The sequence below is a fragment of the Hippichthys cyanospilos genome, chromosome 9 (genome assembly GCF_059441005.1).
Source record: "Hippichthys cyanospilos isolate Australia breed blue-spotted pipefish chromosome 9, RoL_Hcya_1.0, whole genome shotgun sequence".
Classification (NCBI taxonomy): Eukaryota; Metazoa; Chordata; class Actinopteri; order Syngnathiformes; family Syngnathidae; genus Hippichthys; species Hippichthys cyanospilos.
This window is the reverse complement of record NC_142377.1, coordinates 23,622,021-23,649,467: the sequence shown is the minus strand read 5'-3', so window position 1 is coordinate 23,649,467 and position 27,447 is coordinate 23,622,021. Positions and strand designations below refer to the sequence as shown.

The following is a 27,447-nucleotide window of genomic DNA, read 5'->3' as shown; positions in this document are numbered from 1 at the left end:
CGAACAAACGCGGCATGTCGCGAGAGCTTGAAGAAACAAAGACGCTTCTTTGTGACTTGAAAATAAAGTTTAATCAAGGATTTTATTAGAAAACCAAGACGAACGTTTGACGCGGGCGCTCAGGCCTCCTCGCAGCTCACAGAGCTCACTCATTGGACAGCGCGGGCCCGCGCCCGACGGAGGCCGCGCCCTTCCACGTTTTCAACACGACGGGAAGAAGCTTAGCGAACGATCCGAAAAGGACTTCTCAAAACGCGCGGGGCTCTTGCGGAGTCATCGGCGCGGGGGCGGGACCAAGAGCTGCGTGGCGGTGGCGGCGTCCGGGAACAGGTTGTGGTAGGCGGGAAGCGGCACGTACGCCGCCTTGATCATCTTGCCTGCGAGCACGCGCGCGTTTCTTAAAAAGGGCCAATCGGCTTTCGCTAAGTGGCGAATTTGCAAACGGTCGAGGGATCGCCCTCTCACCGATCAAAAACTAGGACCCTCCTAATTGAATCATTCGCCAAGTTCTCTCGGGGCAGGGCGCGCGCGCGCGCGCGCGCTACAAACGGCGGGCTCGGAAGCGCGGCGGCGGCAAATCTCACCCGCAAAGTAGCGTCCGTGAAGAGCGCTGACGGCCGCCATGGCGGCGGGGATGGACGGACACTTGACGTACACGTTGCCCTGGTAACGTAGCCCGGCTTAGCCCGCGGCAATCAACAATGGCGGCGCGAGCCGTACCTCCGTCGAGTTCTTGTCCACGTAGATGTGAACCACGCCGCCGTGTTTGTTGCACTCCTCAATGACGTCGTGCTGGATGTCCACCTCCCAGCCCGGATGATCCTCGCTGACAAGACGCCGACGTTAGCGCCGGCCGCGTGCGTGCGTGCGCGCGCGCGCTGTGCGAGCACACACCTGCTGGGGTTGAACATATTGGAGAGCTGGAAGCAGTGCGTGGCCAAAGGCTGCGAGGGGAGGTTGAGTGCGGGGGGGTTCATGTTGAGGTTCATGGATGGATTCATGGCGGCTGTCGCCATGGGGTTGGACGGGTCAGCCGAGGTATCGGGCGCGGGCGGGGCTAAGCCGGAGTCGCGCCGGCCTTACCCGAGACGGCGGCCATGGCGCCGATGGCGATGGCGCCACTCATCTGCAGAGCCTGCTGGGCGGCGGGAGGGATCTGCAGCCCCGTACCTGAACGCGCAGGGGGAGACCGCCACCGCCTTTTTAACTGCGCTTGTGCCACTGCTTCGCTTCTACACTCATATCGCGATCCGCCTGAAGCCATGTTGCGCCGCGTCCGACAATTTCAAAAACCGGAGCTTAAGCCGACGCCTTGGGAAATGGAGTCATGCTATCATAAAAGGGGGAGGTAACCCGCCATTTTTTTGGAAGCCTATGTTGTAACCGCCCTCACGGCGTATTGTGACGAGTAATGCGTTTGGCGGCCAGCAGAGGGCGGACGAATGCCGCAAGCGAGCCATCGCCCGCCCGCCCGCCCGCCCGCCCGCCCGCCCTCCGCCGCCTGGAGTTTCCTGCTGGCAAAGTCCTCAGGAGCTCTTCATTTATAGGAGGGCCCGCCCCCAGTTCCCCCGTCCCGCCAACAACGGAATCCCGCCAAATCGATGTGAAAAGCGTCGCTATTGCTACGGGCTCACCCTCGGCGAGACGGGCCATCAGCTGCAGCCGCCCGGTGGTGCCCAGGTCGATGCCGGTGCGCTCCAGCTCGTCGCTGTCCAGCAGGGAGGCGGCGGCCGAGCCGTCGCTCCGTTCGGTCACGTGACCCACCTTCATGGGCCGGCCGGCCAGCTCGAAGCCGTTGAGCTGCTCCAGAGCTTTCTTGGCGCACTCCGCGTCCGCGAACTGCGCGGGCGGACGGGAAGCCATTTGGGAACGGAACAAAAGGTGCCAGAACATTTGGAAGGCGCGCACGAGCGATCTCCGCCGACGCCAACGCGATTGTCGACGGGCGGACTCACCGTGATGAAGCCGTATCCTTTGGAACGACCCGTCTCGCTGTCCATCATCAGCTGGATGCCTTCGATCTGAAGACGGAACGCCGACGTGGGTCAGCCGCTCCAAACGGCCTCAAAAGCCACTCACCCTTCCGAAGGGCTCGAATATCCCTCTCAGCATTTCCTCCGTGATGTTGAAGTGCAGCGAGCCGATGTAGAGCCTCATGGGCCCCGACGAGCCTTTCTGGAGGTTGTTGGCGGCGGCGGCGGCGGCCGCCGCTCGGTTCTTCTCCGCCTGGACGCGGAAAACCCGATACGGTTAGCGCCAACCCGCGAGTCGCCCCCCCCCCCCGGGTCCCCGAGCCGCTCGCCGATAGAGACCCGTTCCGTACGTCGTCGACGGCCGAGCTCACCTGCGAGGCCTGCACGATGATGGGAACTCCCAGCAGTCTTTGTCCCGTCAGGCCGATGGCGAGAGGAACGGAGCTGGCCTCCACAAACTCAATGTAAGCGATGCCCTTGGACCGTCGCGAGTTCCTATCCGAGATCATCCGGACGTCTCGAACCTGCGCGGCGCGGAGGTCAGAGGCCGCGGCCGACCGAGCGGGCCCCCACGCGCCGAGGTTACCTTGCCGACCGCGGAGAAGAAGTCCTCCAGGTCCCGGGGGCGAATGCGGGCGGCCAGCTGCATGCAGAAGACGGTCCTGGCATCTCGCTCTTCCGGCGTCAAGTTGTCCACCAGAGCCCTTGGCGAGACAAAGGGCAAAAGAGAAAGCGTTTGTGGCGACGCTCCGGAGCTTCTCGTTTGCGGACGTCGAGACGCACTTGCTGGGACTCTTCTCCCGCCTGATGGGACTCTTCTCTCTCCTGATGGGACTTTTCTCCCTCCTGATGGGACTCCTGCTCCTTGAGCGCTTCCGCCTGCGCGCACGCTTCATGTCAACTGCTTCCCGCATATGCCATCGGGAGGCCGGGGCCGCGGATCGAGCCCCGCAATAGCGGGTCCGCGCCGCGCCACTGGAAAGCGACCGCGAGCCGCGTCCGCCCGTTTTGGTGACTTTCAAACTCGTACGGCGCGCCGGCCCTCAGATACTATTAGTGGCGTAGCGGCGAAATGGGACGAGAGGTTTGACGCATCCCGCCTCGGGCCCCGCCCCCCTCCCCGGTCTACTAATGATGGAAGCGCATGGGTCCGTCGCTAGGGGAGGAGGAGGAACTCACGCCTTGTGGTAGTCTCTGTAGCGCCCGCCCCTCTCACGACTGCGCCGCCGCTCTCGGCTGCGGCTGCGCCGCTTCTCCCGGCTGCGCTTGCGCTCGCGGCTCCTCTTCCTCTCTCGACTTTTGCTGCGCTTCCTGTCGCGACTGCGGCTGCGCTTCTTCCTGCCGCGCCGCCGGCCGGTCGGTCACCGCGCGGCGGCAAGGACACGCGTCATTGGCCGGGCGGCCGGGACATACCGCGCGCAAGAGACGGAAAAAGGACATGCAGACGTACGGGCAAAAAAGATGCTGGGCAGAGAGAGGAACAAATTGAAGGATCGGCGGCAGGCGAGCGAGCAGACAGACAAGACGTGACAAGCAGGTAGACGACGCAGACGAATGGGCGGGACGGGAAGACGGCCGGGCAGGGTGGCCATGGAAGATCATTGGCCCCGCCCCGCCCCGCCCCGCAAGAGTAAATAACCAGCATCAAATCTAAGCTAAGCATATCGCCGGCACGAGGCCGACACAGTCACGGTTGGATGAGCCCCCTTCCCTCCAAAAAGCTGACCGTTGCCATGTCTGGCCGCAATCGAAACTGTTGAGCGTGGCCGTAAAAAGTCATTTGGGAGATATGAGGATTGCACTAAACAGTGAGCCCTCCTACTTTGCGGCCTCAGATATCGCCGTCTCAGTACTTGCCGTTTTTTTCCAGGAAAAATAAAAAATATCTCAAAATAAAAAAATCATTTAAAAAATGTGCAAAAATGTACAAAAATTGAAAAAAGTGCATTATACAGTACTGTATTAATCAAATAACAAAGTCATATTAGTTGATAACTATGTTAAGAATTCTTCAAGCGTTAGAGTTCGTGACGTTTTTTTTTATCTTATTTTGAAATGCATGCTTTTAATTTGTCGGGTCGCGTTGCATTTCGGTTTTCTTCCTGTTTTACGTTCTCTGTGCGTCAGTCGGCTCTTTACGGTGACGTAGTGAATGACAACGTGAGCTCATATTTATAGTTTATTATCATTTATGTTGATAACGCACGCTACTGCCTATGTTTGGTAAGCGATGAGGGTTAATTCTTTTTATGTGTTCGTTTGTGTAGAGGTTGCACTTTATAGTTAGTAGTTGTTGTTACATGTTGTTAACCCGCTAATGTTGGCTAAAAATACAGTAAATTCATAGACTAAGTGTTTACATGTTAGTTGGCTGACTTTTAAGATTGTTGTTGATTTATTATTCAACAGATACTACATGATACACCATACATGAGCCAAAATAAATGTGAAGTTTAACGTGATGACTTGCGTATTCTTTCACCGGAGTCTTGGTGCAGTTAACCAGTCCTGAGAACAAATTCTCAACAAACTAAGTCATATTAGTTATTTAATGAATACACAATAATGTTAATAAGGATAATGTAATGTTAAATAATAGGAGAAATAGGCAAAAAATACAAAAAAAAAGATTGTTTATGGTAACTGCGGCAATATTGGGGCGTACATAGAAATCTAGGAACTGATACCCTACTTCGCGGGTTTAAAACTTCGCGGGGGGTCGACAGCCCCCATTAACCGCGAAGTGGGGGGATCACTGTACTGTGAAAACTGGCACAAATGGTTTCAGTGCGCCCTATTTTGCATAAAAAACATAAGACGTGGGCATTTTTTTTTTAAATTGAGCAAAACGATTACTGTATTGATAAAATGTGGAAACGGTTCACCTTGTGATTTGTGACTTTGCAAAAAATGAAGGCCGTGGAGGCCAAACTCGGGGGCAGCAAATGAAATAGCAAGCTAGTTTTGTGCCGAAGGTATTCTGTTTCACCCGCTTTTGTTTCCTACTCTTAATTGTTGACGTGAATTAAAAAAAAAAAAAAAACTAGTTCGGTCCCCCTTTAATGCCGAAAACAAACGAAGCGCCCGCCCGCCCGCCCGCCCGCCCGCCACAGAACAAGGAGATGACGACAGACAGACAGACAGGCAGGCAGACGGACAGACGTGCGGAGAGCGACGGCGGCGGGTACCTCTTGGCCTGTTCGTCCCCTCCATTGGGGCTGGCCGTCTTGTCGTCCTAGCGGGGGAGGGGTCGACAGAGAAGAGCGTGAGGAGGCAGACGCGACATTGGGGAGTGGGCGGGGATGGGGGGTGGGGCAAAAGAGAATATGGAGAGTGAGTGAGCGACATTCAAACAGACTTTTTGTGCGCTGGGGGAGGGGGTCAGAGCTGCGGGGCCGGGCCGGCGGCCGACTCGGGCGGGAGGGACTCTTCTTCCTCTGTGGGTGCTGCGCTGGGACGCCTCTCAAGGGCCCTGCAGCAGACAGGAGTCTTGCGTCAAGTCAACTGGCAAGCTCGCGCGCCGCGCCCGCCGGCTCCTCCGTACCGCCCCTTTGGGCCGGGAGCGCCGCGCCCCATGCGTCGCCCGGGCCTCTTGCTTTTGTCAAGACCCCAGGTGGCCAACCGCCGCCCGGTGTCAAAGGCCGCCTGATCTTTAGCAACAAAAACCACCTGCGCTACTTTTTGTGGGGTGGGGTGGGGCTATTGTCTTACTTGCCGTCCTGGTGCTACGTGCCAACAACCTAGGATGCAAAAAGAAGGCGCCAAAGCTCCGTGGCTGATTGCCACGCAGAGGCCACACAAGAGCGCGTGCCCGCCCAGCCATTGGTGTTGGAGGTTGCGCGCGGATTTCAAGAGAGGAATTGGATGGATGGCCAACGTCGAGCGACGGTGAACGGTGTCGCTCGAGGGGATGGCAGAACGGTTAAGGGGAGGGCAAAGCGCGAGCTGAACTTGACTGGCCTCATAGCCTGCGCATATGTGTGCCATTTTTCGCCATCTTGTTGAGGGCCGTCTCCAGCGGTCGCCATCGTATCCCTACTAATGGAATGGCAAGAGTCCTCCCTTCCAGCAGGCACTCATCACTTTGACTTTCTACTCTGACCGGCGGGAAGATTCTGCAAAACTCGCCTCAATGACCGCAAAAGCATGACTTTTAAAATTCATCATCGCTGCGCCTGTTTGGCCCGCTTCAAAATTTCTACTCACCATGTACTACTACACTATGTACGATCAAAATATACAAGTAATTTTGTCACCCCATACAAGTTGTCCCACTGTATTAAATAAGCTGTGAGCTTATTGGCGCCGTTTACATGGAACAGCGTTGCGGCGCTCAGTCTGCCAACCCACGTCCCGCAATTCCCCTCACCAGGGAGTCGGGCAGGAGCACTTTTCTCACTCCCTTTGTATCCACATCACATTGGCATTCTCGGGCAAGAAATCAAGTCAAGAGAGAGAGGTTCTTCCAAAATCATGGCCACGTCACATGGAGCACGCTGTCAACGCTGCTCTCAAAAATTAAGCGGCCCATCGCCGACTGATGGAAGCGAGCTTTGTCGGTCTCCATCTCACCGTGCGGAAAATGAGAGGATGCGTCCAAACACGTCTTTCTGCAAAAGGGCTAGCTGACGCAAACGCAAGCGTGGCGACCAAACCGGCGCCCTAGAAAAACATGGTGGATCAGAGGACGGCCTAGTTCGACACCGCGGGTCGACTTGGGAGTGCCCGGTTACCGTTTCCGAGGAACGGTTGTTGCGTTGTTGTCACACGGCAACTCAAGTGAGTTCAATAGACTTCTCATGAAACGTTCGCAGCGTGGCTACGGTTAATGATGTTAGAATTAGGAAGCTGAATAGAAAAAAACTAAACACACACACACACACACACATACATATATATGCATATATATATATATATAAGATATAAAAAAAGCCACTAAATTAACATCACAAAAAAAGCTTGTCTACAGTCCATGCCTGAGCTCATCGATCGGCGTGTGGTTGATCCTTAACGCTCATGTGCAGGTACGCGCGGCGGACGAAAATCACGGACGCGTAACCTCGTCGGCTTCATTTTGCACATTTGTGTACCCTACCTAACCTTCACCCATGATGACAACAGAGCCTGAGCTGAACATTCCTTTTCCCTGACTCCGAGATGCGCCGTGGCTTGAAACACCCTTAAATACGGTGCAAGATTTACCGCTCGTGTCCTCAGGTAGCAGACAAAGCACATGCAGTTGATAAAGGGTTGATATTTTCCAGTCATCCTTTATTTGACAAGTATGAAAAGAGCATGGGAATGTAGCGCAACATATGGCTAAAAAACTAGCTGATGGAGACGCAATGGCTAATTGCCCTCTTGCTAGAAAAGCGACACCGGTTTTCTCTTCTCTTTCGATTTCCCCCGTCTTTCTATTCCGAGGCAATTACCTGACGCGGCTCGGCCTGACCGTCAGGGCTGCTGCGTATCATTCACGCAGAGGTGTGAAGGAGATTGTTTGTCATGTGTCATGCCAAACTTTATTTGAACACTCACTCTTTCAATGCGAGGACTGTGAATTCACCGGCATTAAAGAGACGCTTTGCTGTGTTGCAAAAAATGTTGGAACGCGCTCACTTTCCAAGGAAATTCAATAGAGGAACCAACGCCAAGACGGATAGAGGCGCGGCACAAACATATCCAAGAGAATGATAAAGTGACAAGCTGCGAGAAGTTTTGACTTGCTGATTCACAAGCGACTCTCGCGTTCCAAACGGCCGTCCCTTTGGACGCCGCTGACCGCCGAACGTTTGGGAAGAGCAATGTATGACAGAAGAAGACGCTCACCTTCCTGTAAGGAGCCTCCAGCATGGCCTCGATGTCCAGGTCGTCCGCCATCATGCTGCGTAAACACACACGCACGTGTCAAATCGTTAGTTGGTGTTTCATGTTAAAATCAACATATTCCATTTCTCAAATCTCCAGTCGGCAAAAAACATATATATACACTGGGACGATGTGATCTGCGGTGCTATCATTTAGGTTTTCCGGTAAGCAAGGCCAAATGACGCCAACTACTTCAACTTTTTTTTTTTTTTTGCATGGGGAAGGAAAACTTTGGTTCTACCAAAAATTTGGAAAACTATTTACCGCAGATTGACTGAAATTTAAAAGAACAAAACTGAGAAACTCTTGGTCAAAAACCAAAACACTGTGATTTAAAAAAAAAGGGGGGGGGGGTGCTTCATTTGAAAATAAGAGCTTCATGAAAATAAGACATAACACTTTGCATACTGTGGCTCTGAATATTGTTCTTGATTAGCGTTTCAACACCTGAAGGGAATCTTTTTTATGTACTCTTTTTGGGGGATATGTTAGGACCCCAAGCTGTTCAAACATGCCCCAGAAAATAGGACGATGAAAGACGACATAGCTGTCCAACAACATGCCTGATGAAAAAAAAAAAAAAAAAAAACGACCTTTAAACTAAAAGTTGTTTAAACGCAGCAACGATGGATAACTTACAACACATATGAATTATTTTGCTTATTATTTGTTGTCGTTATTAACTTAGTGCTTTCTCGGTCTGTAACGCGTGACTGCTTGTACCGAGCAACGGCTGTTCCAAGTGTTGCACAAAAAGTTGAGTATACAGATATAAGGAAGAGAAAATCCTCTTAACTTCCATGCGACCTTAAAAGAAAACGCTGTAACCGTATGCATGCACGTAAACAAACAAATATAAACCTATATCTGTCATTGTTTCATTTGGGAAAGTTCATGAAAAGAACCTGCGTATCTTATGACCACTAATTGGAAATGGTTGAACAATGACGAGAAAGAAAAAACCGCAAGCGGGCGCCCTCGCGATTAACGAGGGTTCACCGGAATGCCATTTCGATGACTTCTCGTCGAGGTAACTGGATTCGCCTGGACGAATTCTCCTCGTAGACTAGTGGGCCCGCTACCGCTTAAGCGCCATTTTAGAAGCCTTTTGGTCCTAAAATGGCGCGCCAACGAGCTGACGGAAATGCGGTCTTTAGCTCGAGCTCAAGCTAGCGTCTGATAGACGTTGGCCGACAAGACGACGTTGGCGTGGCATTGAGCAATTTGTCGCGTGAGCCGCCTCGCCTGGCCTGGCCTGGCCTGGCCTCGCCCTCGCGGCCTTGAGCGCGCTCCAACATTGACGAGGCCTCCACGGAGCGTAGGGCACGCCGTTAGCTCCAGGCGCTAACTACATGCTAGTTGGCAACGCGAGCGCATTGAGCGCGTATTACCGGCCCGGGGCGAACTCGTTAAGCGGACGGGACGGTCCCCACCTCGCCACTCAGCTCGTCGTCGGCCGCTACGGCAACAATAAAGTGTGAAACGCCGCCGAGGTTGACGCTGTCCGCTTCCCCGTCGTCCGCTCGACGCAACTTGTGGCGCTTGCGATGGCGCGGGGAGTTATCGCGAGACGAGATTATGGAGGCGTGATCGCCGGGTCAATTTGAATGCGTTTGTTTATTGTTGTCCTGGTTTGCTTCGCTCTGTATATGACAAACGATTGAGCGCACGTTTTTTAAGCGCTTGCTCCTGATGGATAAAGCAGGGGAAATCGGGTCCAGAAAGTAAAAACCCTGCTAGTTAGACTTTAACCACGTTTTCATTCAACAGGTAAGTCAATAGCCCATTTGAGTGCAAATGGATTTGAAACACCAGTGGCTAAAGCCAAACTGTGGCAGGGTTTTTACTTTCTGACCAGGATCACCATTTCTGCTGGCGGGGCGTAATAAGTCAGCTTGCGTTAAAATGTAGATATTACAGATTTTATAATTTAAAAAAATGGACTCATCAAATTGACTGCCAAATCAAGGTCCCGTTTTTAATAGTCTTTCACAGCGATTCTCCTAAATGCGTTTGTTTCCACGTTGCGGGGATATTAATGTTCAAATGAACTGTGTAAAGACAGGGTGCAAGAACGATGACACCTGGCTTACGCAGTTAACTTAAATTTCTCAATTTAAACAATACAAGATATGATAGCATTTTAAAACTTTTAATTGTCCTCGCTTATAGGCAGGGTTGCAGGTTTTGTATTGAGCACTTGCTTAATTTTCGAACCATCAGGACATTGCAAGTAAGACATTGACATACGTGACGGAACACAGTGCAGTTTGACAAACGCACAATATTGTCGCGGACCGCGTAGAAGAAAACAACTGCACAACACCGGAAGAAAAGAAACATTTAGACCTGGGACTTACGTCCCCAAGTTTTCTCACTGAATAAGTCATTAAATAAATGCAGATAATATTCATGTTGATTTTTGCTTAAACCTCTGTCAATTTCAGATTTCCCTCAAATAGATGATCTCTAAAGCAGAGGCACCGTGTTAGTTCACGAAGAGGTTTGACTGCCAGTCAATCAGATGTCTTCTTGCTCAGCACGTTCTTTGGAGGAAACCCACCTGCTGACCATGACGTCCTGCGCACACATGCGGCAACCACGTTGCGTCACAAGAAGCGCATCTTGAGAAAAGCTTCGCACATGCTCGAGGAGGAACCGGCACCAGAGCAAACGATGAGTGGCCGCTTGCCTTCCTTGAACACTTTAGAGGATTCCAAAAGGTATTAGTCAACGTGACTCATCCGCGGGTAGCGCCGGTACGGAACATAGCCGCAGCCGTTCAAAATAATCTCCATTTCACGAGGCCGACGCAAACGGTCCCTCGTTGATTGCGGCGCTTACATTCCACAACTCCCTCCAGAGATGAAAATTCAAGTAGCAGCAACCGTACGTGCGTACTGTATACTACAACTAGAAAATTGGACGCGAGGTGCGGGTGCGACCATCCTTTCGGCCATCCCACGTCGTAGCATACGCCACGCCGGGCCGGAGAGTCGGCAAGAGAGGGCGAAGAGAATTTCGCCGGGCGGAGCGGAGCGTATGCTCACGAAGCCGAGCGGGTCGGAGAGGCGCGCGCCGTCACCTGAACCTTCAGCCTGCTCAGGCAGGCGGGCGAGTCCAGCTCCGCTTCAGACAGGTCGGCCGGATGGATGACGTAACACAGCAGAAGCTCCTGCGGGCGAGGCCGCCAACGCTCAACTTTGGCCTTTTCCATGACGCGCCGCCACGGCGGCCGGGGGACAAACCTTCGAAACGTTGGCGGTGATTCTGCTCAAAGTGGCCAGAGAACGCCAGGAAAACGGACGCAGCGTAGCGCCCCGAAAGCGCTCGGCCACTTTTTCCACCACCACTGAATAACTGCGAGACAAACGGCAAGTCAACGGAGTCACAAACTGAACAAAATGTTGAGCTTGCGTTTCGGGGCCCGGCGAACCTTTGGGGTAAAAAAAAGACTTTGCTAGCCGAAGACCCCTCAAAGCAAGCCGACTACAGCGCTGAATTTCTGCAGATAAAGGGTCTAGTAGGAGATGACAACAAAGCCCATGTGGGAAAAAGTGGGAGCGCCCCTTTGGGTTTGCCAGACGCCGATCGCCGGCTGCCGGTCGGGTAGCTACGTGTGAACCAAAGGCAGACGCTAGACAAGATGGCGTCCGCGTTTGCAGGTCATCTATATGACGGTTGCACGTTGAGTGCACAAGCCCAGAAAAGAAGCAGGACATTTATATCGTGTACATTCGCATGATTCGAATGTGTCCGTCCCATTTCCAGGACATTTTGGTTTTCGCTTCAAAGTCACATCGGCAGCCATAAAAGTGAAATCGACCCCCCGGTGAGTTACAGCGGGCGAGCTGGGCGGCGATGTTGCGGTGACCTTTTCTCGCGCTGCGTCTTCCTACCGGTTTGCGACCTGGCACGCATCATCTCGTTGCAAGCGCTTGAGACTGTAGGGCCAAATACGGCATGCTAGCCAAAGGGTTGGGCAGAGCCGCGCTCCCCGCGGCTGGGCGCTCAAGGCGCAACAAGAGTCGATTTTTTGCCCGACTGATTTGTAGCGACCGACGATTTTGCGCGTCTTTCCTTCTCGTGACTTTGTGTGTGTACCTGGCGTGGTAGAAGGGAGGACCTTTCCTGTACAAGACTGGGAGAGAAAAAAAAAAAAAAAGCCACCGGTCACGTTCGGCGCAGGACTGGAGGTCCTCCGCACATTGCGCCGCAGCCGCTTTTTTTCTCACGCATGTCCACGCCGTACTTGGCGCCGCTCCCCCCTTTGGGGACCCAGCCCCTGCTTCGGAAGTGGTGGTAGGCCGCGTACAAGCTGACAAAGTCGGGACGCAGCGCCACAAACTGCCTCCACAGTTGCGTGATTGACAGCGGCTCCTGGTGGGGGGAGGAGGACACGCTAATCTCAGTCAGGCCCCAAGAAAAGTAGGAATTTGAGCTGACATTTTGCGGCAGACGGTTTCGTCGCTGATGGAAGGATGCGTCGCGTGAGCCGGCGCTCGTCGAAATGCGCCAGTCGCTCTTAATACAGTATTGCGTTTTGCAAAGTGGAAAGACAATAATCATCGATCGCCATCTAGCTGAGGCGGCCGACCCGTTGGGCGATATTACACACGATCGCACGCACACTCACGAACCTCACGAGTAGGGCCAAAATATAAATCGGCAAATCCTCAGTCAGATTATAAACGTACAAATAAATCGGAGTCCCCTCCACCCCTTCTCACACACACACACACACACGCTGCAGCTCACGCCATTTCAAAATTGCATTCTATTACGCAAACATGCCTATTTTCATTGAATTGTTCATCTCTATTCACTAGAATTTTGTCTTTGACTGGCACCGGTACATATTTTGGGTTTAAAAAACAAAACAAAACTCTTTTTCATTCCCCTTTAAGTAGAAGTAGTGAAAAAAAAGTATTTTTTACATTACCAGTCAATTCAACGCAGAACTTTTCTGATAAGTTCAACAGGAAAGAACACCGGTGAAAGAAAAGGGGCAAGGGTGTGGGGATATCGCATTTCATGTTATCTTTTATGCTGCACGCTTGCGTATTTGCTCACTAAGTAAACGAGTGGGGTAAAAAAAAGGAAAAAACTCGCATATGGCAAAAGCAGACAAGACAAGTACCTGCTGCAGGTGGACAGACAGGCAACCGAGACCGTAAACCAGGAAGAAGGCCTGCAGGCATGCACGCAGAGAGACGGACTGTCAGACTGCGCGATGGCTACTGGAGTGTTGAGTCAAACCCAAGTGCCATCCATCAGTTGACATGAAAGAAAAAGCGACACAAAGTTTGAGGACCAGACCTCCTCCAGGCCAAGTTGGAGGTATTCCGTCAGCCGCAAAGGATTTCGTCTGAGCTGTTGAGCCTCCGCCGGATCCTGAAACAATGCAGACAGGGAAAAGCTCCATTTGAGAACCGTCAACATTCGTCAAACATGAACTGAAACTGAAGTGTGTGTGTGTGTGGGGGGGGACACGACTCACGGGGTCGCCGGCAGAGGTCACAAGCAAAAAACCGGGACCCGGAACGACAGGGGGGTCATCCGGCTCGGTGTTCGATCCAGAGTCAGATCCCGGGTCCGGACTGAGGCCCGGGCTCGGGCCGGGACCGAGTTCGCAGACCGAGCTCTGACTCGGCGCGGCTTCCGGGTCAGGGCCGAGGTCGGCGCCCGGTCGCCGTCGGTCCCCGCGCTCCGCCTCCCGCCGCAGCTCGTCCGCCCGGACGGGCCGACGCAGTCCAAGTAGCGTTTGATTGACGGCCGCTTGAGACAGGCCCTCGGCGAGGAGCGCCGACTCGGCCCGCCCCAGCAGCTCCTCATACCTGTGGGAGCAAACGGAACCCGTGTCCGGCGGCGCTCCTTGCCGCCGTCTTCGTAATTTAGAGTCCTCAATCTGCTTTTCGGCCTTCTGTCATGAATGCTGACGACTCCTTCCGCGTCGTAAAGAAAGTGGCGCCACTCGTCTTTTTCTTTGTGGGGATTCCAGCTGTTGTTTTTTTTTTTTTTTTAATGGAAAATACTGACCGTTTTGCTCAACACTGAAAATTCAGTATTGAGTCAAATTGTGACGGTCAAAGACTCCTACTGCGTTGAACAGGCTTCGGCGTATGAGGGGGGAAAGGAAGCGATGTCACTCACCTGGCTTGTGTGACGACGGGAAGTAGGAAGCCTTCATGTTCTGCAAGAGAAAAACCACAACCCCCCCACCCAAAAAAAAAAGAAAGAGTTAAAAAAGATTCCTGTGTTAACTTACAACTATTCTAGGTCAAACTTCAACTCACGCTGCCATTGATCAGAGATGCCACGTTCTGGTCGGGCTCTGGACAGGACACCTTTTCCGAAATAGCCCTGAACGACAACAACAAAAACGGTCTAACCGTCTACTCGACATTTGCAAGGGTTAGGTAACCCAGTGTTCCTTACAGGACAGGTTATTTTTATTTTCAAGTCAGGTGACGAATGTTTCATTTGGCATGTCGTGGGGAGGCAGATTCTCTCCACGTACAACAAGTCCATTTTATTTTGTGAGATATGTCCACTTCACAAAGGCAACAACGAGTCCATTTTATTTTGTGAGATATGTCCACTTCACAAAGGCGGCTAAAGGCAAACGTCTAATCTGAAATCTCGATTCCGCTGCTTTGACGAGCGATAAATTGCACACGAGTCGACACCGACAAGCGGAACACGAGCGAGACACTCGCTCCCGAACGTCGCGGAGAAGAAATGTCACCTGGTTATAAATGCGGATGACGTGCTCCGGCTCCGTGACCAGCACGTGTCGGTTGACCAGATCCGCCCGGAAGCGGCAGGTCGGCCCCACGGGGAGCGGCGCCGCGTACTCCTCGTCCACGCGGCGGCGGCGCCGGGGCGGCCGAAAGTCGGCCAGCATGACGACCACCTGGGACGCTCGGCGGCCGCGCGTCTGCCTCCTCGTCAGCTACTCGGCGTCGATCCCGCTTGCGTGCCGCCCGCTGTTAGCTTTTCGCTAGCTTTGAAAAACGCGGTCAAAGCGGTGCCACCGAAAAAAGTGTCCGGGGAAAAACCAGGAAACCGCCGGGACATTTTTCTTTTCCTCTTTTTTTCTTGGTCGCTGCAAAAAAAAAGAAAGAAAGAACAAAAGCCCTCACCCCGGTTTTGCCTATCTCTCCTTCGTTTTAGATTGACCCTGTGACCCTTGCCCACGACAGTTTCTTGACCGGTGTGTGTGTTCTGTCTATATGATGACGCTGATGGTGGTAGTGAGGGAGGCGAGCTGAATTACTGATTTGAATCCCCGGCCCCTAAAATATCATAGATTTGATCATTTTGGATATTATACGATAACGCAAAAGCTCCGCCTCTCCCCGAGTGCCCTTTTCGCACAGCAGAAGACCAGTTAGCACGGGCGCCTCACAGATCTGAGGTCTCGGGTTCGATTGCCGCTCTGGCCCTCCCGTGTGGAGTTTGCGTCTTTTCCTCACGCCCGCGTGGGTTTACTCCGGGGGCTCGGATTTCCTCCGTTCCCATATACACGGATCGCCCTTAGGTGCGTGCGGTCATTGTGTCCCGTGCGATCGACTGGCAACCGGCTCAATTTGCTGCCCGGAGACGGCCGCGTTGGGCGCCAGCGTGCCGGCGACCCGCATGACGACGAGGGCTCTGGAAAGCGGATGGATTTCTTACCGTCGACCATTGACGATCTTAGCGGCACTCAATTATCGCCACCCGTCCTCATCGTCGCCAAATGCAACTCGTAGCTCGCTCGTTATTAATATCGTTCGGTAGGCCCTTCGGCCGTCGAGAGAGAGCGCCGCTGTACCCTGCTGCCCGAAAGTGGAGAAGCTCCAACAAGCCAGTGGGCTGAATGCCCATGAGCGAAAATCGTTCCGCTTCTCCTTCGCAAACGCACGGCCGGACCAAACAAAGAGGTCAAATTGGTTTTGCCTGGCGGGCAGCTCATCGCTCAGAGAGCGCGGAGCCCAGACCCGCCCACGGCCCCGACGCCGTTCAAAACGAACGTGCTTGTGGCGACTCAGATAAACAAAGATGGATGGACTTTGTGATTTAATTTCACATTTGCCGCTTGCGCGGACCAAAGGCAAAGTGCAACGTGAACGCGCGGAAGCCGTCACGTGGCCGTCCGTCCGCGGGCCACGTAGAATCGGCGCAGTCGGATGTGTCGACGAAGCGCAGCGTACTTGCGCGCTCGGCTCAGGGCGGGCGCGATCCAAGCTCGCGTGAAGGCGTCTCTGCTCAGGCGACTTCCGCCGAGGCCCTCGGCCGCCAACGCGCTGTTGACAAACTCCACGCAGAACGTCAGGCAGTTGTGAGCGTCCTCGCAGAAACTGACATTGGCACACACGCACAAGCAACATCGGGGACTGGAAACTCCACCTGGGACAAGGACCTTCCCTTGGGTGTGTACCCCTCTCTTCGGGCTACAGTCGCAGACTGACGAGTAAAACCGTCACTTGGTCCATTTAGACAAGTGCTCTGTCTGCGCACTAGGGCTCTCACTTGGCGCTAGAGCCGACAGTAAAATGTTGAAAGAGTCATTCAGGATAAAAACCAAACAAATGTGTCTGGGCCCGCAAAAAAAATCGAAAGCCTTGTATCAGCCTTATAACGAAGGCAACGCATTCTGCATCAAAGTACTCCGAGTACTGTCTCTTAGGACGACAACTCGATTTGGGACGGGGCCCCTGATTCGGGAGTACAACCTTCCCTTGGAAATATGAAGACCTCGATAGACCAGTAGCAACGTGATTTGTGATGAGAACCTCCACTTGGCATGGAAAGCTTATTTCAGGACAAGAGCCTTCCTTCTCTTGGGATTCGGGACACTTCGCTTGCGACTAGCCCGAATAAAAGGGAGGAGCCCAATTTGTCAACATGAGGGCGAGACTAGGGACTGCCAACCTTCTCTTAAAACCTTTACATGGAACGAAACCATAGCCCCGGGCCTTCTTTCTTTCTTTTCTCGGGACGAAAAGCCTTTGCCGGGAACTGTAGCGTTCCCTGGCCGCGGGAGCCCCTTCCCATGGAGCGGCAGCATCGGGGACCACATTTGACGGTCGCATTTTCTTTCGGGGGACGTGCGCGCGCGTACCTGTGCCAGGTGGGGTCCCACAGAGGTCCGCGCGAGAAGCTCTCCAGGTACTGGTCCCACTGGGCTAGGAGGTGGAAGGTGTCGGCTCTCACCAGCGGCACGCTCACGCAAGCGCGCCAGCCGCTCCGGTCTCGCCGCACGCCCGTCCCCGTGTAGTTGTACACCACGCCTACGCGGGCGCACACACGCGTACCGAGACCTTCAGCGGCGACCGATCCGTCGCCGTCTTGATGTTGATTCGGAGCCCACCTGAAGTGTTGGATATTCCCGTGTGAAGTTCAGATTTGCCGTCAAAGCCTCTGAAGAATATCGCCGTCATTACCTCCGCCAAGGACAGCGGACGTTGTGTCGCTAATCCCTACGTATCGGCGCATTCGGGAGGATGCTATACCCCCGTTAGCCAGAGAAGCTCCCCCTCATATACGGTATGTATGGAGGAATGTAACTTTAAACCATCCTTGCTGATATTCGCCTTGTTTCCGTTCCCACGAAGGACACGTGAAATGCTTTTTGCCAGCCAACTGAGACTGAGGTCAACTATTTGTGGACTTTTATTCGGTATACGATATTCCTCTTTTTTGCCCCCCCCCCCTCTCACACACACACACACACAGACAACAATTTTGGCTACTTCTCGCTTTTTTTGGGGGGACGGTAAAACATTTGGAAAACAAACAATCATTGCTATTCGCATTTCTGACAGAAGACTCCTTTAAAAAAAAAAAAGTCTCCTCGCGCAACATAACGAGCGTAAAAGATTTTTCGCTGTTGGCCGTCTGGCCCCATCCCGTCCCGTCCCGCGCGCACATACCCGTTGCCGTGGGCCGGCGCAACCAGGAGGCAGCACGCGGTCTTGTGTCCGTCCGCGAGCGGGTCGGGGATGCTGACCGGCGCTCGACACAGGCGAGTTCCCGCCAGACGCTCGCCGCAAGCCGGACACGCGAAAGGCACGGAGAAGCAGAAGATGTCCGCGAGGCATCGGTGCTGCACGCAGATAACGCCGGGCTCGTCCATGGGCGCGGGCGGGCAGCGGCGCCCGGTCGCGGCTTTTGTCAGGTTGGGCCGTCGGCGTCACCTGACCCCGGCGGCCGATCGGGTTGCGCGGGAAGAAGGGTGGCCCTCGGGTGTCTAGTTTCGCTCGGCCCGAAGACGGGAAGGCCTATCGTGCGTCACGCCGAGCGGGTTCCGACATCGCTTCCCGCTCGTTCGGGTGGCCGCCGCGTGCGCGTTCTCACTTGCGTTGGTTACTTATGACCTTAGATGAAACCAGTCATGCTGGGGTCTCGCTCAGGGTGTGGCGCGTGCGCTTTCAAAGTGCGTTTGTCCCATCTCGTGCGTCAAGCGCATGTCTGCAACGCACGCGCGCACCCACGTGTCAAGTTTCCATCGAGTTGCGTTTATGTTGCCACGGCGACGGGCCGGCACCGGCGCGCCGCCTTCGGCGACCCCGTACTCACGCGAGCCAGTAGCCGTGACGACGGACGTGACGGGAAACCGCCAGATACCTGGAGGCCGCCTCCAGCCGGGGGAGCACCAGGTCGGAGGTGAAACGCTCCCTCGTGATTGGCTGCTTCCCCTGTGACATCATCAGCTGGTTGATGAAGCCCAGAGCGAAACCGTAACAACAAGAACCAAACTCCCTCTGCTCCTCGAACCTGCACGCGCACGGACGCGCGTCAGTCACGTGGCGGCGATCGCCGCGGGACCGCTTCTCGGCTACCTCTCCGCCGTCCACGTGTCCGTTGCGGCAAAGCGGTCCAGCCGCGCGTCCCAGTTTGGGATGCGGTTACCGGGGGCGACAAGGGGGACGACCACGCTCTGCTCCCAGCCGCGCCGCTGCCGCACAACGCCCGACTCCGTGTAACTTAACACCACACCTGCGGCCAAGCAGAAACCGCAATTAACGACGTCGTTCATGACGCGCAATCAGTTGTTGCAGTACCAAAGAAGTAGCTCTCGGTTTCAAAAGGTTGGCGAGCCCCGATCTATTGTGTTAACCGCTTGAAAACAGAAAAGTTCAAGTGAAGATGACGTAAAACAAAATGCACAAGCGACCACAAGTTATCCGTCGCATCCACTACAAGTCAAAAAGCCAGCGAGGTTTTGCTGAGGGCGGACTGCTCACCACTGTTAATTCAAGTGCACGAATCATGGGCAATCGTGGGCGTTACCTCGAGAGTTGGAGATGCCAACATGGAGCTCGCACTCGGCTTCTTCACTGAGGACACACGAGAAACGGTTGCCGCGACTAGAGTTGGAAGCCGCAGATTGCCGGTGTGGTTGCAGTTGCCGATTTCACCTGAGGCCGTCCGCGCCGCCGGGCGAAGCGAGCAGGAAGCAGCAGCTGGTGCGGTGTCCGTCCACAACCGGCGAGCGGACGCGCACCGGAGCCTCAGCCAGGGAGAAGCTCGGCTCCCGAGCGCACTGTGGACAGCGCCGGGCCGCCGGCGTCGGCGACGCGTCGGCCGCCGTGAACACGGTCCGCCCGCAGTGGGAGAATCGCAGCAGGTCTCCGAGCTCCATGATGATCGCGCTCGCCCCCGACTTCGGACCCGGACTTCGGACTCCGGAAGTGAAGCCAGTTGCCAGGGCCCGGCGGGGAGGGGGGCGGAGGCGGGGCCGCCCAAAAGTTCTGCATGCATTAGTTGTCTTCGTGTATAATAGTGTCTAGTGGCCGCTTTAGACGTGTGGAGCAAGTAAAGAAGTTAAAATGAGGAGAACCAGCCGATCTCGGAAGCTAAGAAGGACGGTTCTGGTCAGTAATCGGGTGGGAGACCGATCGGGACTACAAGGGTGCCGTAAACCTCCGGATGGAGCCCACCTCAAGTCTCTCGGGACCTTAGGCGCATTGGGCCTACGCACGGTCAACCTGACCCCCTGAACCCTAAATGTTTACGCAAACACAGATAGACGCAACAGCAACTCCCTCCGCCTCACCCAAGGCGAACACGATTACTCAACTCAATAAATGTAGCACGCCGAGCATTTACCGTATCACGAGTACCTATGGCGTTCATTTGTGTGCTTCTCTTAAACGAGTCAGTAAAAAATGTGTTAAATCAGGAAAAAAAAACATAGAATGAGCCATTTTTTATCTTCTATTTTATGAGGGGATTTGTTGTTTGAATCAAATATCAATTATGAGTACGTAAGTTGTGAACTATACAACAAGGTCAATTCGATGTATTCCATCTTTTAAACCCTGTTTTGGCGAGCAGGAGCGTGTTTTCTAGCCGGACGTATTTGCAAAACGGACAAGTTTGCGAGTCGGACGAGTTAGCGCGGAACGCCGCTGTCAGTCAAACGGGCACACAAGTTGACGCTAGCTAGCTAGCTTAACGGAGCTGGCCCTAGCAAACATTTGACAGCCCCGCGGGGAAGATGAGCACCAAACAGGTCACCTGCCGGTATGTCCGACTGGCCGGCCTCCCCTCTGTCTGTCAGTCAATCTCTCGGTCTGTCTGTCTCCGTTTTGTTTGTCTGTTTTAGCCTCATGCTAATGTTTTTAGCGGTATCCTTCTCGGGCTACGCTTTTCTTGCACCTTCAGTCAGTCCGTGTCCCGACTGGTGTCAAATCATTGCTTATTAGAATGTCGTCGTACAAAAAAAATCAATTTATGATCTGAAAACAAAATAAATAGTGCTTTCAAATCTAACGTGACGTCACGTAGATGCGCCAACGTCACGCACTTCCAAACCAAGAAGCTAACTCAAAGCTATAACACATTTGTTTGTCAGAATCGAGATCTAGCTTCCAAACAGGAGTGACCCCAGGCGAGTTGAGGAGACAGAAAGAAAAATGTGAAGAGCACCTTTACAGTAGATCGGTGCTTCTCTAACGGGATACTTGAAGGAACTCCAAGAGAGGTTCAATAAAACAAACCAAAAATAATGAATTCCGTGTAAGGGGAAAATTCCAAAAGTTCATAAGACTTTGTACGTTCTGTAGTTTATTCAATTGCATCGGTTTCAAAACCCAGGTTCTCCCCCATGCGAGAATGCTTCGGCCCATCTCGTCCCTTGCCGCCTCTTGCTGTTGATTATTTTTTGCGGAGAAATACTCATGAATAATTAAGTTATTTCTCTTCTATGATCCAAAAGGGGACATTTTATGGCGGACCAATACAAATGAAGCTTGAAGTGTTCTAAAGGGTAAGGGTTAAGTTGAGTTAGTCCTTTTGCTGCTTAAGGGGTACTTGGCCGTAGAAGTATTCGTCCCTGAAAAACGGTCCAGAACCACTGCTTTAGATCACAGGGGTTGAAACATGTTCCTCCAAGGGCCCCCCCAAAAAAGAGAAAGGATGCAAGGGACACTTTGAATTGTTTATCATTGAAATTTATAAAGCGCACCCAAATCAAAATCAATCATATTTTAACTGCGACCTACGTACCTTTCTTCGGTCGAAACACTTTGGGATTTTACAAGATTTTCCGGTTGTCGGAGAGCCTGTGATGACTCAGCAGAAGATGTCAGGCCCACGTTCAAAAGTAAAACGGGAGCAATCTGTCGTAGGCTCACCGTTGTTACTTTGGAAGCGTTGATGTGATGTTTTTGCATTTTGCACCTTGATGCAGACCTAAAAGCGGAGCAAACCATTTTGGTTTATGAAAAAAAAAAAAGTCCCTGCAGTGTTTCTAAGAGGAATGTTACCAGTTTAGTTGCAAGTAGTTAATTAGCGTCTTTCCACGTTTAGGAAAGCCCTACGGCATAGAAAAGAAAGTCATCAGTAACAAACGTTTTTGCCTCGGAGTCAGACGGCCGGCGCAAGTCGCTCACATTTGATGTCGGGCCGGCAGGTACTTTCTGCACGGCGTGTGCCGGGAGGGCAGCCGCTGCATGTTCTCCCACGACCCGTCCAGCAGCAAGCCTTCCACCATCTGCAAGTTCTACCAGAGGGGAGTGTGCGCCTACGGGGAACGTTGCAGGTCGCACCTTTTCAACGTCACAGTCTCGCAAACAGTGAAAACGCCTCCGCCGTTATTACGGGTCCCCGCCCGAGGCGCTCTCGCCTCGCCGTTTGCGTCATTTCTGAAGGGCGCCTGGACAAGTTTCTCACGCGAGCATTTACGTGCGCAGGTACGACCACGTCAAACCGTCCTACAGGGGAGGGGGCGGAGCCTCAGAGAGCAAGGCGGGTCCACGGGGCGGCGCTTCTGTCAGAGCTGATGCCAGGAAGCCAATGAGGGACGCCCAAGGTCAACAAGGACACACACACACACACACAACTGGGCACGGGCCGACTTTAAAGCAAAAGCCTTGTGCTAGCATGCTAATTCAGGGCCTCGCTGGCTAATCAGCTAGCCCAATTACCGGCCGAATGACCAGTGTTTGCCAATTTGAACTTTTTGCCTTCGTGTACTCTATTTACAAGAGTTGCACGCAAGTGACGCTGGTCTGATTATTTCTTATTCCTCAATCTATACCTTAACCTTGGGTGTGATGACCTTGTTTCCTCATCTATTCATTATGAAATTCGTCGACAAGCTCGTTCTATTGGCATGTCTTTCAGTACTAAGCGAATGTGGATTCATGCCACGCACAGGGTTAGGGTTAGGGTTAGGGTTAGGGTTCATCTCGAGTCAAAGTTAAGAAAAAAATACACTTGTTAAATATGACACGCATTCAACGGCCGCTAACACGGACACATACGACACGGGTTCGTGTATTTAACGCTGCGTTCGTTAAAAGCGTTGCGCCGCGCGATGCCGTCTGGGACCGAATAGCAAAAGTCGACGTTTACAATATATTCCCAGTCGAAGCTTTTCCCTGCATATGCGAGGAACACGTAGCGGACCGCTTCACCGATGGTCAAAGTCTGTATGGAATTGACCGCTATTCATATGCATTGCGATTAGCTTGGAAGCGCGGCCCGGTCGCGTGACCGCACCGCAACCGGCGTCAGGCGTCTTCCAAAGCTGGACTTTGTCGAACGGCGGCAAACGTCGTCGGCCCGCGGCCACCCCGGAAAATCGACGTTAGCTGATTGGCGCGCACGCGTGTGACTCAGCGGGGCATCCGGACGGCGGGTTTGGGGGCGCGGCAGTCAGCCCGGGCCCCGAGGTCCCCGCCGCGTCTCCTCACTCCTACGTGGACGCCATCAGGACGGGCTTGGAAGCCTCCGCGCCCGAACAAGGTAGGGCGCCGACACGCGCCGCGGTGGCTCGGAGCGTCTTATCGTCCGGCGCTGACGCGTCGCCTCCGCCGTCGGGCGAGCGCAGCTCCTTCTCAGATGGGCGGAGCCTACCGGGACTTTCCCCAGCTTTGTCCCTACGCCGCCGCCGGCCGCTGCTTCTACGAGGACGGCTGCCCCTATCTCCACGGCGACCGGTGCGAGGTGTGCCGGCTGCGTGTGCTGCACCCGCACGACGCCGAGCATCGGCGGGCCCACGAAAAGGTGACGCCCGCGCCCCCGCCCGCCCGGCCGGCGCTGATGTCGCTCTGCGCGCAGATGTGCATGCTGGCCTTCGAGACGGACATGGAGACGGCCTTCGCCGCGCAGCTCAGCCAGGACAAGGTATGGCTCGGCATTCGCGCCCGCTCGCCCGAAACGCTCCGTGATGCCTTTTTTGTCGTCGTTTTTTCCCCCGGGGGTGAGGTGTGCTCCATTTGCATGGAGGTGGTGGTGCAGAAGGCCGTCCTGTCCGAGCGGCGCTTCGGGATCTTGTCCTCGTGCTGCCACGTCTTCTGCCTGGCGTGCATCCGACAATGGCGCTGCACGCGCAACTTCAGCAACAAGATCATCAAGTGAGGCCCGCCGGCGTTCGGCGCGGGGAAGGGGGGCGCGCGAGACGTAGGCCGGGTCTGAGCCTCGTCACGAAGGCGCGGCTCACCGTGCGTCGCGTCTCGCCATGACCGCCCATCCCGAGGTGTCTTTTGAGGCGACGCTGTCCGTCGGCTCGCTTTGCGTGGAATTTGGCTACGGCCTACTCATATAGTCCTGGCAAATCATCCTGCTTGTCACCGCCGCCTTCTTCGTGTCCTTTGAGGACGTTACATGCAGAGGCGGCGGTTGGAGCTCGTGGCCCGCTCGGGTTTTTTCGGCAAATTGACGTCGCCCCAAAAAGATGCCCCGAAGGGTCCTTGTGCCCTCGGTCTCCTCGCCCACTTCGCCAGAGCTCCTTTAAAGCGCCGAAATTCACTGGCCGTTTGCCGGGGTTCCTGCCGAGCCTTCGGAAAAACACGCTCGCCAAATGGCGACAAAAGTTGCGGACGGCCACAATGAAAACGACGGCGCTTGTCTTCCGTCAGGTCGTGCCCGGAGTGCCGCGTGGTGTCCGAGTTTGTCATCCCCTCGGGGTACTGGGTGGAGGAGCAGGAGGACAAGGACAACCTCATCGAGCTCTTCAAGTCCGGAGTGAGGTGAGGCCGGGCCGCGCCGCCGCCGCCGGCGGACGGGCGGGCGGGCTCGCGGGCTCACGGCAAATGCGCGCGCGCAGCAAGAAGGCGTGCAAGTATTTCGACCAGGGCCGCGGCTCGTGTCCCTTCGGGGGCAAGTGCTTATACCTCCACGCCTTCCCGGACGGGAGCCTGGCCGAGGCCGACAAGCCGCGCAAGCAGCTGAGCTCGGAGGGCGGCATCCGGGTCAGCGCCGCCGCCCGCGACGCCCCGCTTGACGCGCGCCCCTCTTGACGCCGTCCCCCCCCTCCCGCAGTTCATGAACAGCGTGCGCCTGTGGGACTTCATCCAAGAGCGGGAGCGGCGCCCCGGAGGTCGGCCGCCGCCGTCGCCCGACGAGGACATGGCCGAGCTGAGGGAGCTCTTCATGCAGATGTCGGCGCCCGGCCACGACGGGCCCGCCGCCGAGCCCGCCCCGGACCGGGAGCAGCAGTAGCGGGCGGGCGGGCGGGCGGGCGGGCGGACGGACGGACGGCCTTGTCAGCTAAACACACACACACACACGCTCGCACGTGGCGACAGGTGCAGTGCTTGAGCTACTTGTAGACGCTAGCTTGCCACTCATCTGCGCTCTCTTTTATTGTCGCCGTTTGTTCCCGGCCGCCTAATAAAAGAACCGCTCACCAAGCTGCTTCTCTTTCTGGCCGCCGTGGCTTCCCGGCTTCGCCTTGTCGCCGTTGGCCTTTTTCGCTCGCCTTTCTTTTCCCCTGGCTTTTTCCTTTGCCTTTCCCTCCTTTCTCGGCCACTTTCGCCCTTCCTCGTCTTTCCTCGTATCTCCTCGTCTTTCTTTCCGTCCGCGGTCCGACCGGAGTCGCTTTGCGTGGGGTCGGCGTGGCGCGCTCTTGTGCAAAAGGGCACCGGGCCGCCTCGTGCGGGGGCAAGTCCATGAAAGTTGTCGGGACCTTCCCACCTCCGCGGCGCGGAAGCTTTCAGACAGTTGTCTGGGGAGATTAGGAAGCAAAGTTTCTAGTCAAGTGTGGCTTTGTTCCGAGCCGCCTTCTTGACGGACTCTTCCAACGATGCCGTTGAAGCGCCTTTAGCGGTCTGATTTATTTCGATGTCTTTTTGAGCGTTTTGATCGCCTCCTTCGTAGCCGCCGGGCTTTCGCTTCAACCGCGACGCCGCCAGAGCCGGACGCCGAGCAATTCCGGCTGAACGCCGGCGCCACGTTTTCCCGAGCGTGACGTATTCCCGGCCGTCGGCGCGCAACACGCGATACGCCTGCGGAAGGAACGTCCAGTAAGACATTTTGCGTGGCGCTCCCATTCGCCGTGTCGAGCGAGAACGCCGAGGCCCTTCGGTTTGTTTGGCGCTCGTGCGCTCTGTTGGCCCCGACGCCGCCTTTGTTGACCGTGTTCCAGGAAGTTCGGAGTCGGTTCCGGGCAAACAGTTTGTTCCTCTCAAACAACCCGCGGCAGCCCCCGTCGCGCGCGTAGGGGGGCCCGCGGAGGGCCGAACGCCCGAGGGTGACGAGTCGCCCCCGAAGCCCCCCCCGACGTCCGCTCGGGCCGCCGCCGTTTCCCGAGCCGCGTGAACGGGAAGGGCGACCGGCGGCGCTCCGGGCGACCTTTGCTCGACGATGCAAAGACGCAAGTCAAATAGCGTGCGGGGGTGGGGCGGGGTGGGGTATAAGGAGGGAAGGGAGTTCGCCCCCGAGGAACACGGCGGCGACCGCGGCAAGAAGAGGAAGGACCATGGCCCGGGCTCTGCTTCGCGGTGAGCGCGCGGCCGAAGCGGCGCCTCGCTCGGCGCTCGGCCCGACTCACGCTCGCGCGTCCCTTTTGTCTCCTTCAGGTGTGATGCTCGTCTTCTTTGCGCTTCACGTGACGGGTGAGGTTTTTTTTTTTTTTTGCATTTCTTTCTCTTTTCTAGACGTGAGCGCGTCCGCCTCATATTGGACGCCGGCTACGCCTCAAAGTGGACGGGCGGACGTCTGTCGGCTTGAAAAAGAAAAAAAATAGGGAAAAAAGTTTCGGGTGTAATTTTGCCCTTGTCCACGAAAGCTCATTTTGCTCTCCGTGATATATTTGATGGACGAAAACGGAGTGGCCATGGTCGGTTTTGACGCCTTTGTCTGCCTTTGTCCTCAGATGCCGCCGCAGTCGCTGGAGCGGCGGCGCAGGCCGCAACACCGGCGGAGTCGGGCAGGTGAGGAAAAAACGTGCAAACTCGAGCGTGAAACGACCGCCGTTCTGGACTTTCCGGCCACCGGCCCATTTTCAAATTCGTCGAGGGGGAACAAAGCCCCGAGCGAGTTGAGATGAGGGGCCACAGCTGAAGGGGGGACGGCGTTTGCCCTCTCGTCGATGGCGTGCGTCTTTGACAAGCTGTCGCGCGCGAAAGCGTCCCATCCGCTCCGTGCCAATGAAGTGTCGCGGCTCCCTCCGAAAGCCTCGCTTTCAGAACGCCATAAGAAGCAACCGCGAAATTTTGGAAGACAGCGAGACGACCATTTCCGATCATTCGGAAAAGCGATCGCTAGAATAAGGGCGCCGCCTTCCAAAGTGCCAGGCCAAATGTGTGCGCGCGTGTGCCCAGCAGCACCGGCGTGACGGGAGACGTCCAGCAGGTGTACCCGCCTCCTCCGGACCCGGCGCGTATCCCGAGCGGCGGAGCCGAACCCCTTTCGCGGGAATCGGAGATCGAAAAGGCCCTCGACGGCGACGACGCTCGGGCGCAGGACGACCTCGCGCCGGAGGCGGAGCAGAACATTGTGGCGCGCCTGGTTTTGAGTCTCGCGCGACGCCTGAATGCTCCGGACCGTCTCGGCCAGTGAGACGCGCCGACCGTCTTTGCGGCTCTCCGTTTGCGGCCTCCGCAACTGGATTTTTCTGGTCTTGTCGCTGATGTTTTTTCCCGGTGTCTTTTCAGACAAGTGCAGCCGGCGCAGAAGCCCAAGGAGTAAGGACGTCACCTCACCCCGACCCTAAAAAAGAAAAGAATTATAATAAAGTCTCGATCGCTCATTAACGCTCCTTCTGACTCCGCCGCTTTTTCCCCTCCTCCACGCGGACCCGCGTGTCGACCCGAGCCCCCCGGACGTCGCGGCGACCGCCTCCAAAGCGGTCGGCCCGAAGGTCGCCATTCGTTTGGCTGCGGCGTTT

General features: G+C 55.1%; 6 protein-coding genes across 15 annotated transcripts; 2 read left to right on the top strand and 4 right to left on the bottom strand.

Moving 5' to 3' along the window:
- Positions 1 to 63: 63 nt before the first annotated feature.
- Positions 64 to 9,433, bottom strand: LOC148419651 (RNA-binding protein 39-like). The gene is made up of 15 exons (XM_088422879.1): positions 9,275 to 9,433; positions 7,803 to 7,857; positions 5,162 to 5,208; positions 3,153 to 3,311; positions 2,757 to 2,852; positions 2,560 to 2,677; positions 2,345 to 2,497; positions 2,080 to 2,226; positions 1,956 to 2,021; positions 1,635 to 1,839; positions 1,084 to 1,170; positions 895 to 1,006; positions 721 to 826; positions 585 to 663; positions 64 to 377 (listed from the first exon to the last, which is right to left on the bottom strand). The coding sequence occupies exons 2-15, from the start codon at positions 7,854 to 7,856 to the stop codon at positions 274 to 276; spliced, it is 1,533 nt and encodes a 510-aa protein (XP_088279005.1). The 5' UTR covers position 7,857; positions 9,275 to 9,433; the 3' UTR covers positions 64 to 273.
- A 360-nt stretch (positions 9,434 to 9,793) lies between these two features.
- tsen2 (TSEN2 tRNA splicing endonuclease subunit) lies at positions 9,794 to 14,993 on the bottom strand. Of its 4 annotated transcripts, none has more exons than XR_015866709.1 (11): positions 14,590 to 14,988; positions 14,138 to 14,204; positions 13,995 to 14,034; positions 13,342 to 13,678; positions 13,161 to 13,235; positions 12,982 to 13,032; positions 12,077 to 12,221; positions 11,946 to 11,982; positions 11,090 to 11,201; positions 10,686 to 11,016; positions 9,794 to 10,545 (listed from the first exon to the last, which is right to left on the bottom strand). XR_015866709.1 is itself a non-coding variant. In XM_088424613.1 (11 exons), the coding sequence occupies exons 1-10, from the start codon at positions 14,746 to 14,748 to the stop codon at positions 10,973 to 10,975; spliced, it is 1,050 nt and encodes a 349-aa protein (XP_088280739.1). In that variant the 5' UTR covers positions 14,749 to 14,992; the 3' UTR covers positions 9,794 to 10,421; positions 10,927 to 10,972. The 4 variants fall into 4 exon arrangements, 3 of the variants coding, with proteins under 3 accessions (XP_088280739.1, XP_088280737.1, XP_088280738.1); XM_088424613.1 differs by having other exon boundaries at positions 9,794 to 10,421; positions 10,927 to 11,016; positions 12,094 to 12,221; positions 14,590 to 14,992; XM_088424611.1 differs by having other exon boundaries at positions 9,794 to 10,421; positions 10,927 to 11,016; positions 14,590 to 14,987.
- Positions 14,994 to 15,901: 908 nt separating this feature from the next.
- On the bottom strand, positions 15,902 to 17,961 carry mkrn2os.2 (MKRN2 opposite strand, tandem duplicate 2). Of its 3 annotated transcripts, XR_015866524.1 has the most exons (5): positions 17,759 to 17,961; positions 17,197 to 17,246; positions 16,948 to 17,116; positions 16,264 to 16,361; positions 16,044 to 16,183 (listed from the first exon to the last, which is right to left on the bottom strand). XR_015866524.1 is itself a non-coding variant. In XM_088422527.1 (4 exons), exons 1-4 carry the CDS (start codon positions 17,959 to 17,961, stop codon positions 15,967 to 15,969), a joined length of 639 nt encoding a protein of 212 aa, XP_088278653.1. In that variant the 3' UTR covers positions 15,902 to 15,966. The 3 variants fall into 3 exon arrangements, 2 of the variants coding, with proteins under 2 accessions (XP_088278653.1, XP_088278654.1); XM_088422527.1 differs by lacking the exon at positions 16,264 to 16,361 and having other exon boundaries at positions 15,902 to 16,183; XM_088422528.1 differs by having other exon boundaries at positions 16,032 to 16,361.
- A 21-nt stretch (positions 17,962 to 17,982) lies between these two features.
- On the bottom strand, positions 17,983 to 19,916 carry mkrn2os.1 (MKRN2 opposite strand, tandem duplicate 1). 2 transcript variants are annotated; one of them, XM_088422524.1, is made up of 5 exons: positions 19,247 to 19,881; positions 19,119 to 19,165; positions 18,668 to 18,824; positions 18,405 to 18,602; positions 17,983 to 18,296 (listed from the first exon to the last, which is right to left on the bottom strand). In XM_088422524.1, the coding sequence occupies exons 1-5, from the start codon at positions 19,468 to 19,470 to the stop codon at positions 18,257 to 18,259; spliced, it is 666 nt and encodes a 221-aa protein (XP_088278650.1). In that variant the 5' UTR covers positions 19,471 to 19,881; the 3' UTR covers positions 17,983 to 18,256. The 2 variants fall into 2 exon arrangements, with proteins under 2 accessions (XP_088278650.1, XP_088278652.1); XM_088422526.1 differs by lacking the exon at positions 17,983 to 18,296 and having other exon boundaries at positions 18,401 to 18,602; positions 19,247 to 19,916.
- A 288-nt stretch (positions 19,917 to 20,204) lies between these two features.
- Positions 20,205 to 24,970, top strand: mkrn2 (makorin, ring finger protein, 2). Its single transcript, XM_088422500.1, has 10 exons — positions 20,205 to 20,354; positions 21,745 to 21,873; positions 22,025 to 22,143; positions 22,956 to 23,081; positions 23,167 to 23,342; positions 23,397 to 23,462; positions 23,544 to 23,692; positions 24,197 to 24,307; positions 24,385 to 24,529; positions 24,600 to 24,970. Exons 1-10 carry the CDS (start codon positions 20,329 to 20,331, stop codon positions 24,777 to 24,779), a joined length of 1,227 nt encoding a protein of 408 aa, XP_088278626.1. The 5' UTR covers positions 20,205 to 20,328; the 3' UTR covers positions 24,780 to 24,970.
- A 154-nt stretch (positions 24,971 to 25,124) lies between these two features.
- LOC148419646 (uncharacterized) lies at positions 25,125 to 27,313 on the top strand. 4 transcript variants are annotated; one of them, XM_088422513.1, is made up of 5 exons: positions 25,125 to 26,059; positions 26,138 to 26,173; positions 26,434 to 26,491; positions 26,885 to 27,115; positions 27,215 to 27,313. In XM_088422513.1, the coding sequence occupies exons 1-5, from the start codon at positions 26,038 to 26,040 to the stop codon at positions 27,246 to 27,248; spliced, it is 381 nt and encodes a 126-aa protein (XP_088278639.1). In that variant the 5' UTR covers positions 25,125 to 26,037; the 3' UTR covers positions 27,249 to 27,313. The 4 variants fall into 4 exon arrangements, with proteins under 4 accessions (XP_088278639.1, XP_088278638.1, XP_088278637.1 ...); XM_088422512.1 differs by having other exon boundaries at positions 26,882 to 27,115; XM_088422511.1 differs by having other exon boundaries at positions 25,125 to 26,173.
- Positions 27,314 to 27,447: the final 134 nt, after the last annotated feature.

Coding starts and splice junctions, on each gene's coding strand:
- mkrn2os.1 (XM_088422524.1), bottom strand. CDS start 19,470: ATGGAGCTCGGAGACCTGCTGCGATTCTCCCACTGCGGGCGGACCGTG. Junction 18,825..19,118: donor TGGCATCTCCAACTCTCGAG/GTAACGCCCACG, acceptor GCTTGGCCGCAG/GTGTGGTGTTAAGTTACACG. Junction 18,603..18,667: donor GACACGTGGACGGCGGAGAG/GTAGCCGAGAAG, acceptor GTGCGCGTGCAG/GTTCGAGGAGCAGAGGGAGT.
- mkrn2os.2 (XM_088422527.1), bottom strand. CDS start 17,961: ATGGACGAGCCCGGCGTTATCTGCGTGCAGCACCGATGCCTCGCGGAC. Junction 17,117..17,196: donor GGGAATATCCAACACTTCAG/GTGGGCTCCGAA, acceptor GCGCCCGCGTAG/GCGTGGTGTACAACTACACG. Junction 16,184..16,947: donor TGGGACCCCACCTGGCACAG/GTACGCGCGCGC, acceptor TGCCAATGTCAG/TTTCTGCGAGGACGCTCACA.
- mkrn2 (XM_088422500.1), top strand. CDS start 20,329: ATGAGCACCAAACAGGTCACCTGCCG. Junction 21,874..22,024: donor GCCTACGGGGAACGTTGCAG/GTCGCACCTTTT, acceptor TTACGTGCGCAG/GTACGACCACGTCAAACCGT. Junction 22,144..22,955: donor GCCAATGAGGGACGCCCAAG/GTCAACAAGGAC, acceptor CGTGTGACTCAG/CGGGGCATCCGGACGGCGGG.
- tsen2 (XM_088424611.1), bottom strand. CDS start 14,748: ATGCTGGCCGACTTTCGGCCGCCCCGGCGCCGCCGCCGCGTGGACGAG. Junction 11,202..11,945: donor CCTCCCTTCTACCACGCCAG/GTACACACACAA, acceptor TTTGTCTCGCAG/TTATTCAGTGGTGGTGGAAA. Junction 10,422..10,926: donor TGAGCAGGCTGAAGGTTCAG/GTGACGGCGCGC, acceptor ATGTGTGCGCAG/GACGTCATGGTCAGCAGGTG.
- LOC148419646 (XM_088422510.1), top strand. CDS start 26,038: ATGGCCCGGGCTCTGCTTCGCGGTGAGCGCGCGGCCGAAGCGGCGCCT. Junction 26,174..26,433: donor CTTTGCGCTTCACGTGACGG/GTGAGGTTTTTT, acceptor CTTTGTCCTCAG/ATGCCGCCGCAGTCGCTGGA. Junction 26,492..26,881: donor ACACCGGCGGAGTCGGGCAG/GTGAGGAAAAAA, acceptor GCGTGTGCCCAG/CAGCACCGGCGTGACGGGAG.
- LOC148419651 (XM_088422879.1), bottom strand. CDS start 7,856: ATGATGGCGGACGACCTGGACATCGAGGCCATGCTGGAGGCTCCTTAC. Junction 2,853..3,152: donor TACAGAGACTACCACAAGGC/GTGAGTTCCTCC, acceptor GCGTGCGCGCAG/GCGGAAGCGCTCAAGGAGCA. Junction 664..720: donor TGGACAAGAACTCGACGGAG/GTACGGCTCGCG, acceptor CTACGTTACCAG/GGCAACGTGTACGTCAAGTG.